Consider the following 20103-nt stretch of genomic DNA (forward strand, 5'->3'; position numbering starts at 1 on the left):
TAAAATTGAGCCACCTTGGGTTCTTTATTGAAGCATCGTGAAAGCTGTTAATCACTCAACACGTTTTTCAGAGCTTTGGCACTTAATGTATTGCTTGTTTCTGAGCAGCTGCATTAAACACTCTGACAGAGTGGCTGGAGGTAAGAAGGGATCTGGTCAGATGAGATTTCCCCAGCTAGATCCCAATAGGCAGTAAGACAGTTTGCAATACATAACCCCACTTTATTATTGCTCCAGGTCAGAAGTTAACAGTACATTGGCTTGCTCTTTTACTGCTATTTTTAACACAGTAGCTGCTTTCTTGATGAAACCTAAACATAGCTTTGCAGCAGAAAAGCAAGGCTTGAGACGAGATTTCGTACATATTCCAAATGCACTCGGAATGCACTTACAATCAAGCATTGAATGTGGTTACTTGTGATAGCATTGTTCATGAATTTAATTACATTTCTTTTAAAGGAAATAGCCCCTGTTACTTGTGTACAGTTAGCATCAGATGTTGTTAGTTTGAAAGAGTCACAATAAAACAGCAATCAATACCTGCTTTCTTTAGCTTGACTTTGTTCCTGTAATGTGACCTGTGGTTTGTTGCATTGCTCCTGTATCAGAAAGGATTGTGCAGGCTTGTCAAAATGCTTCCATAACAATTTCCAATCCAAGAATGTCTTTTTATTGGAGCCATCAGTTCAATTGTCTCTTTTTTATATTGACCAGTAGATTGGTAATAAGGCCTAGAAGTTTAGTCAAAGCTACATTTCCATCTGTAGCAGATCACTTTCTATGACCCTGTTGCATATTTGACATTGCATCTTTCCCCATAAATGAGGCAGGGGACAAGCTGAGCTGCCATGGTTGAATTTGCTGTCTTTCATCATTATGAAAAAACTATAGGTGAAGCAGCAATTCAGCTGACGCATTCCTGATAGATTTCTGATATGGAGTAAAATTGCCCGATGACTGCAATTTAAAACTTCCTACCCATGAAAATGTAGCGAGTGTTCTTCAGTACAGATTCAGTATATTCACCCCGCTGATGGAGAACACATACACTGATACAGCACTGCGATCATTACCCCGGGCTATTTCAAACCCAAGATGGTCCCCTGGAATGAGGGCCCTTTCACCTGATGAAAAGGTGCGCTCGGTTTGATTTCAAGTTTTTTACAATGACAAACCATACACACTTTAGTTTGACTGCAAATGAAATGCACTTTAAAATCACATGCTACACAGAGCTGAAGAGTATTGACATTTAAATGCAACCTGTATTAATGTATATGTGGCAACTGGTACATTAACAAAACACGGGACATACTTTTCTTTAAGTACTGTAAGTACATTTATTTCCCCATATAAAAAATGCAGCACATTTAAAAAGACATCACAACTTTTCACCACAGCTCTCTCAAAGCTCTGTCAATCGATTCTGTTTATCCTTCTGTTTATTTATTTATTTTTTGTAATTCATTCTGTGAACTTTTTACGCCAATATAATATGCATGTCCTATAATAAAAGATCTGCGGTACAATATACAGTGTGTTACTCTATACTATTCTAGATCTGTGTTCTGGTTTTGCTACTATGGGTCCTAAAGGCTACTATCATTTACCAGGACCCTACAAAAACACCCATTTCTGGTGTACTCAATAGAACACTGATGTCAACATCTGCACATCTCCGTCATCACAGAAACCAAACCGCACTTACAAAACCACAATGTGACGCCAGCTGCACTCGGTGGAAATGATCCAGCTAAACGTGAAGCTTCACTTCACTTGCAAACGATCCATAGTTCATTTGCTAAGGCATATGTGACAAGAACCCAAACCTTGCTTTTCTGTATGCATACTTATTGTGTATTATTACACTGAGTGTGAGCAGGGTCCACTTCTGCTGTTGTTTAGCTCATTAGAATAGACCAGGATCTTTTTCTTCTGTTCTTCCTACACATTATTGTTCTCATGACACTTTCCCTATCTTTTTTACTTTGCGAAGTCTCCTGCTTCTGAAGCATAACATAACAGCTTGTTATGTGAGCACAGTTAGGCTTGGCAGAGGCGCTCGTAACATAAACACAGAGGAGTGGCTGGCTGTAATCAATCAGGCTAGCATTGATAGCACTGATCTTGTTGAGTATGTTTGTGTGTCGGCGGGCTGAAGTAAATCTGGCAACAACAAAGTAAGAAGACGAATGGCTTAATTAACTTTCCATAATTAGATTGATGTGAATTTAAATGTGTCAAAAGAACCAGACATTGCACCTGGCACCGTGCAGTGCTAGCCTGCCCTGTTTCTGCTCTTGGAAGGAGCAGTGGGGTCTGGTTTTCAGGACGTCCTGTCACTTTATAAGGGTACGGGAAGTGATTTAGCTTGCCTGAAGTGAGCGATATGTAGAGGTGTACCTGCTCATCCATGTCTTCTTGATAAAGTGGAGTTATGAGTGAGGACCAGCGTGAGCATAAGAACATTGCAGTAGCGTTTTACTGAAACTGCAGTAGATTGTACACAGATAAGCCCCAAATTATTTAAGGGCTGTAAAAGTTTAGCAGTCTGGATGAGCAAACAAAATGCTGTACAGTTTAAGGATCTTGCTTTTTTTTTATTTTGTCAACATTTATTGTACATTGATGCATTGTAAACCACTGTACAGAATTTGAAATAAATATAAAACCTAAATAATTTTTTTTATTGAAAATATGTATGGTATGTATGTAAGTTTAAGTGGATGTTTGCAGCCTGGATAAATGTCCTGTATGAAATTGAGATCCCCATCTGTATCTTAGTGCTAGGGAACCACGATGAAGTCATTTTACCAGTCAGGATTGTTTGTATCCTGAAAGAAACCCATTAGTGTCCCAGATCCATAATCACTATAATCTTGTAAGAAACCCGTCCATGTGCTAACAAAGCAGGCAATCTGCACCTTGTAATGCAGAGAGTAAAGAACAAGCTACTGTACATAATCAGATTGTAAAAAGCAACCAAGGAGTTCCGTGACATCACAAAGGACGAGGCCGCAGTCATGGAACTCAACTTTTATTAACTAAAAATCACAAATCAAACAAAAAACTACTTTTTTTTATAATAATTAGTCGCTGTCAGAATCAACTTTTGGCTAACATCAGAGCATTCATAAAATGTCACGCTGACTATAGCTTTAATAAGCTTTCACTGCATTGCCTACTTGAAACCGTCAAAGCACTTTGAAACCGGCAGATATTAAAAATTCTCATTCCATTGACGTCAGATCGCGTCTGTAATCAGAAATATTAGGCGCGATCTGTCTTCATAATAGTGATTGCAGGCGAGTACTGACGTCAGTAGTAGCCTGTAATCAGAGAATTAAGCACAGGATTTTATAGGGAAATATCAGTTACACTGGTATTACAACACACTTAAGGGGTGATGTAAGTATACATGCTAATCGATTTGTGGGTGCAAAACCCCCATAATGCTGCCGTAAATCGTGTTTAGCAGCCCGTAAAGTCTGATTTTAGCCGCCGTAAAGAATGGTGTTCACGTGGCGTTCTGCACCCGCTATACAATTTGCAACTTTGCCATCAATAATCCATTAAAATGATATTGAAATGCATTCAAATGAAGAAAAGACCATGGAACTGGGCGAGATCGGTATACTAAGCGGGCGCAAACATTATAATGTGATGTAAGGATTTTGCACCTTGGACTTAGGCAATTGCTGACCCTCCAAAAACTTTGCACCTCTTTACTAGGTGCAAACCATTGTAGAAGCAAGTAACTAAGAGCTGTATAAAAGCACACTCCTGTAGAGACCTGTCATTGGCTTCAGGATGGCTGCTGTGGTATATTTCTTGATGCGGCTACACTTGGCTCTTGTAGAGGAGAGACAGGAATATGTTTGGAGGAGAAGGGCAAGACGTAGAGACCCTGCGTATTCAATCTCAGGGTCACTTTGTTTGGGATGCCGGAGGATGCGATGCTAAAGCATTATCATCTCACTCCGCAGGTCACCCTTGACCTCATAGCTGAATTGAGGGAGGAGCTAGACCCCAGCATCAATCTAGGGACCACTATCCGTGCACATGTGACAGTGCTGTGTTCTCTGCACTACTTAGCCTCTTGTTCCTTTCAGACCACAGTTGGAATGTCTGGAGGGATAGCCCAATCCACCTTTTCCAGTGCTAGGCACATTTCTGGATGTCATGCTGAAAAGGGCAGGCCAATACATGTCATTTCCTAAGGATATTAGCATAACTGATGTTGGCAGAGGCTTTTCCAAACAACTTTGTTTCACGCTGAGTGACCTCAGCCGTAAGGCAGCTCCTTCTCAGAAAACTTTTCTTTTCTGTGCGCCAAGAGGACTTTGCTACCATTCCTCATTTTTTTTGGTTTGTATTTTCGTGCTCCGCAAATGTCATACAGTGAGTCTACTGCTCTCTGTACTCCTAACTCTGCAAGTGCAGCCGCTAAATAGACCGATGCACTCATTGAGACCCTCATTATCATAACTGCGGATCATTATTTGTGTATGTTGAGTAATCTGCATTGCTCTTAAGCTTACATAGGGCGCAGTACAAAATAATTGCCTGGCCGCAGTGAAATCTGAATTTTGCATCCGCAATTATTTGCACCGCGCCTATAATTACATCACCCCCATAATGTCATTTATGGTAGAATACAATGTAAATAGATGGTCTGTTGAAATGAACTGCAGTTGTTTTCTAATAGGGCCCATATTCATTTAAGGTAAAGGATAACTATTCCTATGTTTCTTACTTTTATTTAAGCACTCCCAATGCTGCAGACCTTAGGTCTTGGAAAGATAACTGTCCAGTAAACTGGTCTAGTTACCAATATACTGTATTTCAATTGAAATCATGACACAAAAGTTACATGTGCAGTTATTGGTTGTCTTTTTGTAAAACGTAAAAAGTTGGTGTTAAAAGGGTATAGTGAAACCGATGTTTGATAACACAATGGAGGAATTTCACCATGAAAAAGAATGTTAATAAATCTCGATATCCTGGTTAAAAAAAAAAAAAAAAAAGTTAAAAAAAAAAATGTACATGCAGGGATTTTCAGTAGCCACCTATTCCATAGCAATCCAAATGTACATACAGTTGCAAGCTGCTTTACACACACATTGGTAAAATGCAGGTGTTTTTCTTTTGCAGACCAGCATCAAGGAGGGATTACTACTGAAACAGACCAGTTCATTCCAGCGCTGGAAGAAAAGATATTTCAAGCTGCGGGGAAGGACACTATATTATGCCAAGGATGCAAAGGTAAAAATGTCTTTTTTTTCTTTCTTTTTCAATGTTGTTATCCTGCATGGGCTAACTCAGACCCCACGGCTTATTCACATTTATCTGATGAGCTCCTCGTTCTCTTGACGTCTAGTTGACTCGTGTTTGGGTACCACTCTCTGTTCTGTGATCATGTTCTTGTTATGTGCCATGCTTTTGGGTGTTGTGTATTATCACAGCTTTAGGTTAGCCAGAGATCACTTTCAAACTAATTAGCAGCTTGGACAACATCATCACACACACACAGCTGGGAAAGAAAATGCAGCAGAGATGGTGTGTCTGTCTTAGAAATTATTTAACTTGGGCAGTGATCTTGAAGCTTTTCAACTCTTTGAATGTCATCTTTCTTAGGTCTGAAATAGTGTTACCTTCCTATTTCAGACCTTAAAGAGCTAATATAAAACGCTTTTCTTACAGGCTTCAGTGGTCTGACAGGCCAGTCCTGAAGCTCACAAATTGTTAAACTTGTCTGACTGTGTATTGTAAGCCCAAAATAACAACCTTAGACCTTGCTTGTCAAAATTCCTCAGTCCCTCAGCTGCCACATGCCTAGTCATACAGCAGGAGAACTGAGAGAACAAAATGTAATTAAAATTTAAGGCAGGCCACGGTGTAGACTGAGAAAAATATTGCTATGCAGATAAATACTGTTTCTGCTGGAATTATTCTGCCCAAACACAGCAGCGCATGAATTATACATGTTACAGCATAAACATATATTTTGATAAATGGCCATCTCGTTGTTATAACGAGTGTAAAATATTGATATCGAATGAGACTAGGCCTTTAGAGAGCAAACTTTGCATGAAAGCTAACGTTTTTTTGTTGGGTACGGCACAATGTTTCCTTTTGATGTTTACCACTTTAAACATGCACAGTAAAGTAGCAGTTTACTGTGTTACCGTGCCTGTCTAAATGTCATCATGTTCTCACTGTGTTTTACGACACTGCTTCAAATGTCCCCCCGAATGTCTGTGTAAAATGTCTATCAATGGAGAGCAAACCAGGGTCACAGCATCCTTCCACCATACAGACGTAGAAATCCTAGTCGGAGAAATTGCACTAAACTCATGTTTCGTTAGCATCAACGATCTGTTAAATTGTCAGTGATCTGATATTTTTTGCTAACCCACACGATAATATTTGCGGGTCTGAATGTTGGAGACGTAGAAATCGATTTGATGAACCTGTTACTCCCCCGTGATAAACCACAGCTGGATTTCAGAGCCTTCACATCCCTGGGGAATCACTCTGGGTTGCATGATTGCAGCTATTTGTGGTAATCACGCAGGGGCAAGCAAAGTGGTTGATGCAATCCGTTTGATTGGCTTTGTTATGACATGGCTCACCACACAAGTCATTGAGATTCTGAGCTGGTTATGTGGACTTTCATTTCTAAATGTGCGTGGATGTTCCTCCTGATGGCCTACTTTTCCATGATACTTATACTGGATTTACAGCTGAACGTTGTATGTTACGAACATCAGAAAATGTGAACTACTTGTTTATGCATTTTACATCCAAATGAAAATATTGATATTATATTAGAAAATACTTTAATACAGTAAAAAAAAAAGCAAAAGGGCTTTTAATCGTGTCTTTTACCTGCGTTCCGTCTGAAAGTGGTGAAATCCCAATTGCTCATCAGTATATATTAGGGGTGTTAATAGTTTATAGCTTAAGGGCCATACTTTCAAAGCATTTCCTCCATTCTTTAATTAACTCACAGAGAGTGCTCAAGAGCACCTGAAGTATTTCACTTATTTGTTTGGTTCTAGTTTTGTAAAATTAGCAAGTGCTTTACCTCTGTTAAAAAAAACAAAATAGGAGTTCATTCACCACTGGAGTAAACGCTTGAAAATCTGGCCCTAATTATTTAAGTGTTAATGACTAATTGTGCAGGGCAAATATAGGTGTTAGCTAGAGTGTTTACATAGTAATACGGGTACAGTCAGTTTATGTCATATTCAGTGTTTCTTCATATACAATTAAACACTGTACACATATATTCTGTTACACAAATACAAATAGCAGTCATTTATAAAAAGTAACTTCTTATGATTACATTCTTCGGAACGTGTTCAACTTTTGATGTTTAATAATCCTGTAATTTAAACATTTATCAAATGTAATAGAAACAAACAGCCCTAATATACAGCCCTGTATGTGTATATATGTATATATATAGTTTATATTGTCATGTACTGTATATGTCACCTCTTGCCAGTCAAGTTTCCCACTTCTTTAACTGGTTTCAGAATGGGGGGACCAGATTGCTGCTTGGGGATGCCACCCTGTTATTACATATCAGGTTCACCAAGGTCCGAGTTACTCTCCCCCCAGCTGCTTCAGTGTTTTATTGAATCCTGTTACCCAGAAAATGATTGTGTGGTGAGCAGCTTTTCCTCTTTAACCTCTCCCTAATCCCCTGATCAGCAGTATGGAGGCAGTAGTCGACTGTAAATACTTTGCTGTGGTCATTTCTTCCTGTGTTTGTTTATCATGCTTGGTTGTGCTTTTTTTCATTTTAATTTTTTTCATTTGCAGTCTCTCATTTTTGATGAAGTTGATCTGTCAGATGCCAGCGTCGCTGAGTCAAGCACAAAAAATGTCAACAACAGCTTCACGGTAGGGTGCTGTTAAGATAAATTACTTTAACACTCAGGATGAAATGATTCGGGGCCACAAAGGCTTGAAAAGAATGTTTTAGCCCGCTGTCACGTCTCTAAATATAATCTGTATGCAGTATAAACAGACTGTATGTTGGTACAAGCTGTACATACTGTAATATCAAATGTCATTGTAATTATTCCCTTGAAAATTTGACTGCTGGCTTGTTAATCCTTTTGAAATATATACACTAAAAATGCATTAACTTGCCGTATTTTGAACTTTAAGACAGTAGTGTTGCATTTCAAAATATCAGGTGAGTCTTTTTCAACACATAGTATGGAGTGGGAGTCTTATTTCTATACCTGTCTTTGGTAAGTCAGTAGAAATAACCCTGCAGGCCTCCCTGTCATTCACTGTGGTGTACAGTAAGTATTGAGGGCTCTCCCTGTCATTCACTGTGGTGTACAGTAAGTATTGAGGGCTCTCCCTGTCATTCACTGTGGTGTACAGTAAGTATTGAGAGCTCTCCCTGTCATTCACTATGGTGTACAGTAAGTATTGAGGGCTCTCCCTGTCATTCACTGTGGTGTACAGTAAGTATTGAGGGATCTCCCTGTCATTCACTGTGGTGTACAGTAAGTATTGAGGGATCTCCCTGTCATTCACTGTGGTGTACAGTAAGTATTGAGAGATCTCCCTGTCATTCACTGTGGTGTACAGTAAGTATTGAGAGCTCTCCCTGTCATTCACTGTGGTGTACAGTAAGTATTGAGAGCTCTCCCTGTCATTCACTATGGTGTACAGTAAGTATTGAGGGCTCTCCCTGTCATTCACTGTGGTGTACAGTAAGTATTGAGGGCTCTCCCTGTCATTCACTGTGGTGTACAGTAATTATTGAGGGAAGGTGGAATAGGTTGCCCTCCACAATCTGCAAGCTATTACACGTTTGAAAGGGAATGAAGTGCAGAGTGTCCTATTGTGTCTTCATTGTCCATCCATGCTTTTCAGTTGTGATTCTGATATTGACAGTGTGTGTGTGTCCCACCCCCCAAGCTAATTGTAATTCACTCAGCATTGTGGCTGTTGGGAGAGCCATAGGATGTGCTTCCTTCAGCCAGTTCTGTGCATGTTGTAATTTGTCATGCAATGTGTTGACAGTGTGGAAGCATTTTACATAAGATATATTCAGCTATTATTCCTGTGGTACTTAGCCCGTATTGATTTTGTAGCCTTGATTTTGTTACCACTTTGGGTAATTAATTATCACATTTCTGTTTATTTGGTAGTTAGGTGAAATGGCTCCCTGCTTTCCCTCTGCTGTGAAGGTGTACAGTATCTAGCCTGAGATTGCTCTCACTACTGTATAAAGCCTGATGTGAAAACAGTCTGAGTATATATAGGAGAGTTAGGCAAGCCATGGATCATAACAATACTGGGTCATTCTCCAGGCCTTGCTAAATTAAGATGCTGTCGTGGAGTAATACAGCTCACAGAGGACTGGGAGTCTATATATAGCAGCTGTCTTTTTCATTTGACTGAACAGGGTTTGATAAGTATAGCAGCGAGGAAAATCTTTCTTCAGCCAGAGTAGTAATCTTGACTTGTGTCCGCTGTGAGGGGCCCAGGGTAGCGTGCAAACAAATGCTTCTGACCAATGCACTAGTCTGGATTTATGGTTCTCCTCATCAAGGTGATTGTTTCTTTCAAAAAGCAAGTAATGCTGCCTACAGAGATGTAAAGGTGAGCCCAAAGTACATTTGTTGAAATGTAGTGCTTTTTTTTAATAGAGAACGGAACAAAATGCATATTTCTAGAAAAATATGACGACTCTCGAACAGACAATTAGTAAATAGTAAAATGCATTGGAAAGTGGATGAAAGCCTTAGAATCGTGCAAACAATGACAGGGACTACAATGCTCTGCTTTGTTTTTTGTCATCATAGTTTTCATTGAATCGCCAACTTCAGTGATGCTTCAGGATCCTGCCTGAAGCATTGCAGATCCACCAGGCATCGGTGTAGCTGTGGTGGTGCCCATGTCTGTCATACAGCTGCTCTGCCCATCTTCAAATAACCTGCTAAATGAATAGCCCCTGTCTGGTAACTTCATTTCTGCAGACCATTGTCTTCAGCTTGGATTGCCTACCTACAATAAGAATTGGGTTGTCAGAGTCTCTCTGGGATTACAATGTAGGTATGTCACACGGCTGGCTGAGTGGTGACGTCAGAACCAGAACACAGACAGGACAGATGAGATGAGATGAAATGATGAAGGCGCTTGCTTGTGCCAGTTTATTGTAAAATAAAAGGTTTGAACAAAACAAAACACAGGACACGGCACTTGCGGCCAAAATAAACAGACAAACAAAACGAACAGACACTAACAAACAGGGACGAACACTAAATAAACACGTACTGTGCTGGTCCTCCAGCACCACGTAGCAATTGCTTACTTTCTCTTTAATTATCTCCTCACTCTCTCCCGTTCTTTTGCCCTGAACACACAACCCCGAGTAAATGAAATGTGCATCTATATATACTGTTGTGCCGGGATTCAATTACTAATTGATTATTCACTTGAATCCCAGTACGTGAATTATGTGCAACCTCGTGCTCACATATTAATTACTTTAAATGCACGTGAAGTGATGTGCAATCCTTGTGCCTAAATACAATTATACATTTTAAATAACTCGTGCTGCACACACCCATTTATATCCCATGCAGCCATCTCTATACACCAACATCAACACACCACATGCAACATATAACACAGAAATGCACACAGGGGTGGGACACATTGCCACAAGGTACCTGACTTTCTCATAGCCCAAAGTCCACCACCAACCTTTTACTGGGCTGCAATCCATCATATTGTTATTGATTGATAACATAAATGTCTATCTGTTTCACATGTGTTGTAAGCATCTGTTGTGCATGGCTATTGAGCCAGGTGGGAATACACAATGCACGTAGCTTGGAATGAGGGTCTTTCCTGTGCTTTACTACTGCAAAATACATGCCAACAGGGGAAGAATACATCATATTTTTGTTTTTTGTTATAAAACAACCAAAATGTAATTCTAAAAAAATGAATTCTAAGAAAGAAGTGTCTGGAAGTATTTCCAATAATTTTGAAATTCTTACTATTAGTTTTGCTATTATTTGTGGTCCCCACAGAATGCTTCAAAATTGATTCAACATATTTATATTTGTACTTGCAGTCAAGGGTACTATTTATTCAGGCAAACAATCCCTTGATTTAGTAACACAACTGTGCGCACCAAGAATGTTGGCTAATAAAAGACATGGGCAGTCTGCCTATCTCCAGAATTGCAAATTAAATCAGACTGACCTGTCCCCAAGCGACCGTGCCCAGCATCTCAATGAATACTGTTGTGTGCTGGCAGCCTTCAGTAAAGAAAACCACAGCTGTCATCTGTTGCAGATATAAATAAAGGATTTGCGTTTATTATACCGTGTGGGTGTCCACCAAGGTTTCACAATGCATTTCCATAAGCATGACACAGGAAATTCTGCTTTCTGTAGTGGAAGAAGACAAGCGACCCTTATTGACCGTTCTGCATTAAAGCAGTGCTACATAGTAAGCCATGGTTTTGCAAGTAGCACATCAAATGCATATCAACATTTTTATATTAAGATTAACGATGAAGGAAATGGGCTAAATAAACCACTGTTTGTGATGAATTAATATGTGTTAACCTTTTAACCGCATTTCTGAAATAGTTTTGTATCCAGAACCAAGCAACAATAATCTTGTCTATCACATATTCATAACAGTAAGCATTAGTTGCACTAGTGTACACTATTGAACAGGGTTAGATTCAGGGACGCAAACGAGGTATCTGGGGTTCCCTCTGCAGTGTTTACAAGAAACCCTTTACTTTACCTTTGCTGTATCACATGTTGTCCATATCGCAGCGAGTTTGTTCAATGTATTCCCAATTCACACATCATAGGTGAATCAACTATGGGATTACTTTTACTCTAGAACGTTCACCAGGAGAAAGAGGAATGTTCTTCTGAATATTGCTGTGTGCTCGGTTCATTCACGCTCCTGCAGCAATGCTGGTACTGTGATTCAAAGTAGTGGCTTGTTGTGTGATCCGGATACTCTGACATCCTTACAAGAGATTCTTGTTTATCTCCTGGCGAGCGAGTAAATGTTGAGAAATTTGTTGCGCAGTTGATATGTGATTAAACATTTCTAAAGAGTCAGCAGTATATTAAAAATATAACGCTGTGATACAGATAACACAGGTTTGTTTCCTGTAAACTTTGCAGCGCATTCTGTAACGCTTTACTGGTTTAATTCTCATATCCTAATTCTCAAGTTTAATATTATAAGTTTAGGTAATTCCAGTGGTGTATTGCAGCTGATGATTCACACACTGCAAACAAGTGGCCCTGCAGAGATGGCTGCGCACGAATGCAATTTTTCATCATAAAATGGATCAATGCACTGTCTGTGGATCTTTATAACAAGGCCATGCAATCACCTAGTGTCATCAGTGTCATAGCACAGTAGGTGCTTATTTCAGATCGACTTCAGCAGCTGAGAAGTGTCGGCACATTCATCACATCACAGCTGAAATCTCCTCGCAGGATTCAGACTTCAGTGGTTCACTGCCACTTGGGAATAGTGAAATCCCTTCAGCCGCCACTGGGACAGTCATTGATAATTAATAATATCATTTGTTTCATTAGTGGTCTTAGTTTCAGTCTAGTCCAGGAGCAAGAGAGGATGGGCAACTTGCATCTCAAACCTCCAACTTTGTCACTCAAACATGAGTGAATTAGTACAAAAAGTAATACATTTATTTTATTAGCTGTATCAATCCACACAGAAAGCATTGCCTGATGTCAGTTCTTTTTAATAAAATGGATTACATTATAATGAGAGCTCATTGTATTTGAGCTCAGTAGAATTAAAGCCAGGAATAATAAGCCAGTGGCAGCTTCAGGACACTGCACGCCCCCATAACTATCAGCCCACTTCTGATCAAAAGTGACACCCTGTGCCACACACTGATCGTGTGTGTTCTGACAGGTCTGGGCAGCTGAGCAACCGCAATGTGTGCTGACAGCTCCTATAGCCTCTGTTGCATTTCTTATTTGTAAGGACTTGTTTCACGTGGGCAAGGATTACATTAAAAGAAGGAGCATGCAGGAAGATATCGGAGCAGTGTTTCCCCCATTTTAAAGCTCTGTATTGTAGCTGCCACTGACTGTGCTGAAGGAGCAGAAGGGAATCCTCACAGTGAGGTCACACCAGGAAATAAAAATGGGGGGGGGGGTTGCTTTGCAGACATCACCTCGTCAGCTTGAAGCCTGAAGTTTCCCAGAGCTGCCTGCCTGCTTATTAGCAGAGCGGGAGAGAGCCAGGGAGAGAGAGAGGGAGAAAGCAAGCCGGCGACGCATTATTTTCTAATGACTTCTCTCTGCTTCATTTGATCAGTCGTCCTGGGAAAACATTTAGAGGTAATCAAGCATCCATTTGGCTCCACACTAATGACGAGAGAATTGCTCTTGTATAAACTGTTTAATCAGAGAGAGGGGAAAATGTGCAGCTGCTAATGACTGCTTTTATCTGGGGTTTGAGGGGGGTGGGAGCCCAGGGTTGCTACAAGATCCTCCGCAGTGAGGTGGAAGAGAATCGAAGGCTGCAGGTGAGTGGCAGAATAGGCTGTGGTGGTTTGTCTTCTGAAATCTGCAGTGAAATTAACAGAGGGAGAGAGAGCCTTTTTGTGTAGTCGGAGGAAGGGATTAGAGATGAGAGGAGTCCAGTACGTACTCCAGTGGGGATTGCTGACCACCAGGCATAATGTGCTGCAGCTGGGCAGAGATCTTTAAATCCTACTGCATGCGGGAAGTGACATCTCATTCAATGTGGTGCTGATGCTTTTTTTAAATGTATTTTTATTAATATGTTTTTAGTCTGGATTTCAAGATGTTTTGTTCATTTTTCCCTTGATTTATTCTCTTGCCTCGCTCCTCAAGCAATTGCTGCCTAATGGTGAAGCCTGAGGGGGAGAGAGGTGGGACATAACAGCTGGGCTGACCCCCCAGCTACTTCTGCTTGGCAATGCCTGTTTAGAATGCCAGCAAAGTTTTTCTTATTTGTTGTTCTCACTAGCTAAACACTTTCACTCCTAACACCACTGTCCCAGTGGTCAGTGTTTTTTTATTGTTATTATTGCTGATTTTAAATTGAAATGAATGTACCGATTTAAAAAGCAACATTAGGGAATGTAGGGTTATAAAGCAGCAGGCACTAAATTCTAATCACTATGAATGAACATTTGGTAGCGTGGGGGAGATGAAAGGGTTATTAAGTGCTGCTGGATAGCTCTGGTTTTGGGTGGGGGGTGGGGGTTGGGGCAACTGCCCTCCCCAGCAGTATGAAACCAGCCGACCGCTGGAGCAAGTGAAGCCAGGTCAAGTCATAGGATTCTAATGGCAATGACAGTAGTTGAAAACTGCTATCGGGATTTGAACTTCAGTGCTTCAATGCACAGAGGAATGCCTGAACACATGACGCCACTGTGAAAACCTTGATAATGGTTGACAATGAGACATTGCAGGGAAGATTACATTTGGAGCTCTGTGTGTGTGTGTGTGTGCGTGCGCGTGCGCCTGTGCGTGCGTGTGGGAGTTGCAGTTCTCAGCTTCTCGTCTGTCACGTAGCTCAGGGACGTGGGCAGCAGCAGGCAGAGAAGCAGAAGATACCTCGGCGGGAGTTTCTGGCTCAGGCAGGCTGTCGCATGCCCTGCTCCTGAGATGGACCGGTAAAGTACTGCCACTTAAGTCAGTATAATAGACCATTTCTTCTTTTTTTTTTTTTTTTTTTTTTTAACCTGTTCTTTTTTTGTTGATTTTCATTACTAATTTAGAAAGCCAGTTTTTGTGTTTCTTCCAGTGACTGCAGATCACGTAATGTAGTGCAGAAAGCAACGGGTATTATCATTTTCAATTTCCGAAAGAGTGCCCTCCAGAATAAAGTATTGATGTTCATTGTTTGGTAATATGCGGTGTGTAGTAAGTAAATAATTTTCACTTTTTTTGTAGCCAACTCAAAGTGTGGCAGTAGCTGCAGCCTTTTCTAGTGAACTAGTGAATTTGCAAACACACACAACCCACATGGGTGCCTCTCTCATTCTTACTGTTGCTGCACTAACATAGAGGCAGGGTGGGGTTTGTCAGTATGAAATGCCTGACTGATGGGTTGGTGCGTGTTTGGCTTCTTGATTAATGTTATAACTGTCATTTATAACTGCACCTCCAGCTGCCATGAGCTTTTCATTGGGTGTTTCCTGCTCATTACGGTATCTAAATGCATTTCACTACTTGTATATTAATATATAGCCCACATAGGCAAAGCTTATCACATTGCACTCCCAGAACCAGTCTACCATATATTAATATATCTAGGTGTGTGGCTGCAGTGTGGTTACAATACACATTAGTAAAGCACTGCTTAAAGGAAAGGCATATTAGTTGGCTAACAGGGTGGAGGTATGTTGCAACTGGTTGCTGATTTGCTGAAGGTACTCTATAAACTGTAAGTGATCTCAGAGTTGAAAGAGGTACAGCATACAGAACTGTCTTTTCTTGCCAGAGACCCAAGCTCTTTAAGCATAAAGAGCCATTAAAATGCAGCAGTGTTGGCTGGTTCAACATTACAGCACTAGACATATTGACCAGCATTTTGAAATCAATTTCCTGGAGACCTCATCTGCTCAGCTGTGAGGCTAATGCAGGGACTGGGTGGGGGTCAGAGAATGAAAAACAATTAATAAATAAACGGATGAACACTTTACTGAAGTGCCCTTAACCCTAACAAATTCACTCATTCTTTGTTCATAAAAGAAGCACGCAGGTACAGTATCTAGGAAATGAAGTGGTGCAGCAATTCAGAGCTGTTAAAAAGGATTGCCATTAATCCACAATTCTAATATTGGAAAAAGAGAGGGATATGCAGCAGGCTTTGTCATCAATTCCACCACCTGCTTTATTCCCCTTGAAAATGTGTGCCGGCCAACTGATCAATTACTCTAATTTACACGTTAGGATTAGGGCATATCTCGACTCCCCAGATACAATACCCCTTTTAGGTATTTATAGCACAGCCACGAAGTGAAATCATAAGAGCAGGGGAGGGGCTATTTAAGGAAACAGTCTGACAGCAAGCACATGGCTTTAACTCATTAAAGATGTGCAAGTGAGTGCTCTGAGGGTCAGATAGAGCAGTGCTGGCTGTGGAGATATGAGACGGAGCGGAGCACCACTGCCCCATCCTCAATCCTCCTTCTAATTGCACACAAGCCTTGGCAAGGCTAGTTACCACCCTTAGACAGCATGGAATTACAGCTTTGGATTTAGATGAGATGGCAGTTACAGGATTTTTTAATTTGGGATTTTACTGAGCAAAAAACAAAAAACAAAAAAACAAACAACGTACCTGCGACCTTCTATTTGTGTTGGCTTGAGACTTATAGAAAGCTGGATTTCTTTTGGGATTGGTAGCTGGGCGGTTAATGCTCGGATGGAAATAAGACTCCTATTGCATTGCAGTTTCACCCATTCCAGGTTTTCATACAAGCTTGATTTAGCCACAGTGTATAGTAGCAAGCTCAGATGTAGTTGACAGTGTACGTGTGGGTCCAAGTAAAACACATAGCCTACCTGCTACTTTTGTTTTCTGTTGGTATGAGTCAGACTTCCTTTGTAAAAGCAATTGAAGACTTAAAATTCAGAATCTGAATGACTGCAGTCCACACCTTGCGTTTTGGAGTCGGTCAGTATTTCTGAAAAGCTTCTTGCCCTTTTCCAACAGTAGGAGTTTTTTGCCCTCTTTTATTTATGTACTTAATTGTAGTGATTTAGTAGACTCCTTGTATCTCTGTTTATTTTCGTCCTGTCTCTGGTGTCAGTACGACAGCTGTTTTTTTTTTTGTCAGTGACCGAGCATCACACTTAATTGGATTTCATTGGGTGACAGGCATTGTGTCCGGCATATCTGAATGTATTAGCGAGGGACTACTGTATCCTTAAGCAGTTAAAGAGCTGTGTCAGTACAGCAGAGATTCAATACTACTGTATGGTACAGATGTTAATTATACAGCATGTCACATTACGTGCAGTTTGTCATGTACTGTACCTCGTGTAATGAGTGGGAGACACACAGAACATAATCCCCTCTGCACATTCTCTCTGGGGAGCTTCAGCCATTCGTTTCAAACAACAGGGGAATATTTAATGAGTCGATAGGAGCGTTAACCACAGAGGGTTAACAATCGTATCAGTGCGACAATCAAACTAATGGTAACAGCCAAGGCAATTATTTTATAAGGACAAGAGGAAGGCAAAAACAAGCTGTGAGGACTATGAAAACTGACATGCGTGAACACATACGCCCACGCATGCACATGCGGCAGTCTCATCCCTCTTTTTTTCTGCCTAATCTCTTTTTCACTTTCATCTTTTTTCATATATACAATTCCCCCACTGTATTACATTGAATTTGATTGTAAATGGTGTGAGATGGAGCTACATGTGCTAAAATGAGCTAAATTTCACTGCTGTTTAATAGAAGCAGTTAGATTGAAAACGAGTTCCAAAGAAAAAAAGATACCTACTGTATTAACAATTAAAAACAACAACAAAAAAATTGAAAGAACATAACAATTACATTTTAGCCTAAGCACCTCATAATTTATAACATTCCATTTCCACATGTCAGCTGTTGTTTACATTGCCTTTGCCAACAACTGTAAAATATTAAAGTCCCTATTCTCCCTATTCCACGATACTGCCAGCATAGCCAGACTTACTGATGCAATAACAAAACAATAAAAAACAAACCAAAAAAAAAAGTACAGCCCTTGGAAACATGGGGACTGTTATTTCTGTCTGGAGAGGTAGTAGCAAACATAATCATTAAAGTAAAATTCATATGATGCAGTATGCTTTGCATTGTGCAGTTTCTCCTCATTAGGTATTTTGCTTAGTTAAACCAGCAGCTGAGTTACTAGAAAAGGAATGACCCTCTTTCTTAGATGAAGACACAATGGCTGCGTGGGTGGTGCTTGTAAAAAAGTGATATGTGCAAGTGTGGGTAGAGGAAATTCAACACACAAGGCTGGACCGTAGGGAATGCACTGTGCAAGTGCAAAGAGACAGAAAAGGGAACATAAACGTAAAGCGCTCCAGTTCTTTCTCAGAATTGTATTTGATTTTTATGGAGCCTGCGTGTGGTGGGTCTGGGGCCATCTCACTAGCACTGTGTTTGTCCTTCGGGGATTGTTCTTACCAGGCAGGTCTTGAGTGTAAAGGTATGCCCTGTCTCTATTCTGTGTAGCACGTATTTGGTGTATAAGCAAGGACGAGCAGAGATTTAGGAGGTAGCCAGACATTCTTTGAGTCAAAGTGAGAAAACAAAAGTTGCAGGCAGCGGAATCAATAAGTAACAGGATTAAAGGCGGCCCGAATCTGTTGGGAGGTTCTGTAAATGCAGCACTTGTTACGAAACAGGCTTTTAGCATCTTTTTTTTCCAAGACATTCTCGACGTCAGAGTGCATTTCTCAAGCTGCAGCACCAAAGACGTGGGCTGCCCCCACTGCCTTTTAAAGAGCGGGTACATCCCTGCAAGCGCCACTGCCAGTGTCAGTTCGGAAACACTCACCACCCGCAATCTTTTCCAGATAATTACACCGTTCAGGAGACTCATTCTTTGTGCAGAGAACAGAAAGGAAATGGAAGACTGGATCACCTCATTAAAATCTGTACAGTCCAGAGAGCATTACGAGGTAAGCTTTTATTTTGTTAGCTTTCCCTCAATGTGCTGCACACCGTCTTCCCAGAGTGTGTGTTTTTTCTGATTTGCACAGACAGCAGCAATGCAGTTACCTGCATATCATTTCTCAGTCTACATGCTCTGTAATTGGAACGTTTTGTTCCTCTGATAATATGTAGGGTATTTGAGTGATGTGTGTTCAGCATGGTATAGTAGAACTGTAAAACATTTTATTGGAGGTTTAAAAAAAAAAAAAAAGATTCTGTTTCTAAACTAAATTGTTTTAGCATAGACTGTACACACTTTTATTTCCATATTAGTTTATTAGTTTACATTCATTTTTGTTTTTGAGCTTGGACTTACACTGCATTTAAATAGGCATCACACATTTGACCGGTTTTAGCACCAATCTCGGACTAGGCAGCATTAGGTGATTTTATATATGAAAACCCTTACATCTGTTCTGTATGTGATAGACTGTGTACTATATATGAGAATATGAATCCTTATACTGAATAGGACAGAAAAGAAAATTCCATTATTGCTGCTTGGTTTCTGGTACATGTTTTTGAGTGTTATATATATATATATATATATATATATATATATATATATATATATATATATATATATATATATAATGTTTTTGAAAAATCTCTACTGCAAATTTCTAAATCATGTAAACACAGCTACTGTTGACTACGAAGGATAATTTAGAACCAGTTTTAGGGTAACATTTATTCCCTGTAATTGGGTCATAGAAAAATAAATATAAAGGAAAATGTCTAAATGTGAATAAAATAACTGATTGTTTTGTGATCGAAGGGTTTCCAATTTAAACAATCTCTATACATTTGTCATGATTTTAAGTAACTAACAATAACAAATATTGTATTCATGCACAGCTATTTGATGTAATATGAAACCAAATCAAAAGCCTTTTTTGTAACACTGTGTGCTGGTTAAGCCTACAATAGCCAGTCATGGGGACTCTGCACAGGGAACTACAAAAGAGGCTTGTGACAGCTCTGCACATCGATGCACTTGAGAAATGCATAAAAACATGAGCTAGAAGTGCTTAGACCTAGTTATGTCTCGGTGCTGCCAATTTGTCTAACTTCTCCTTTGCTAGACGGCACAGTTTAATGTGGAACATTTCTCAGGGATGCACAACTGGTATGCCTGCTCCCACGCCCGCCCCACCTTCTGCAACGTGTGCCGGGACAGCCTCTCAGGGGTCACCTCCCACGGCCTCTCATGTGAAGGTAAGGACTGCCAGGCACTCTGCACAGCACCTTCCTTTGTTGTGTACCCAGGTTTCCCTTCAGATTTTGGAATTCCCTCTGGTGTATTCCCCTGTGCTTCATTCATTGCCCCATGTCTTATTA

The 20103-nt window shown here is 40.3% G+C and overlaps 1 protein-coding gene across 8 annotated transcripts in view; it reads left to right on the plus strand.

The window, feature by feature from the left end:
• The window catches only part of LOC117407216 (diacylglycerol kinase eta-like), an 84182-nt gene that overhangs the window by 29596 nt on the left and 34483 nt on the right, over positions 1-20103 (plus strand). For 4 of the 8 annotated variants that reach the window (XM_059029387.1, XM_059029388.1, XM_059029389.1 and 1 more), the window contains 4 exons: positions 5155-5265; positions 7834-7914; positions 18624-18728; positions 19848-19980. In XM_059029387.1, coding sequence (XP_058885370.1) covers positions 5155-5265; positions 7834-7914; positions 18624-18728; positions 19848-19980 — 430 coding nt within the window. Of the gene's footprint in view, positions 1-5154; positions 5266-7833; positions 7915-12758; positions 13401-16541; positions 18254-18623; positions 18729-19847; positions 19981-20103 lie in introns of those variants that run through there. The other 4 variants (XM_059029391.1, XM_059029393.1, XM_059029390.1 and 1 more) reach the window with 4 other exon arrangements.

The sequence above is a fragment of the Acipenser ruthenus genome, chromosome 8, assembly GCF_902713425.1.
Source record: "Acipenser ruthenus chromosome 8, fAciRut3.2 maternal haplotype, whole genome shotgun sequence".
NCBI lineage: Eukaryota > Metazoa > Chordata > Actinopteri > Acipenseriformes > Acipenseridae > Acipenser > Acipenser ruthenus.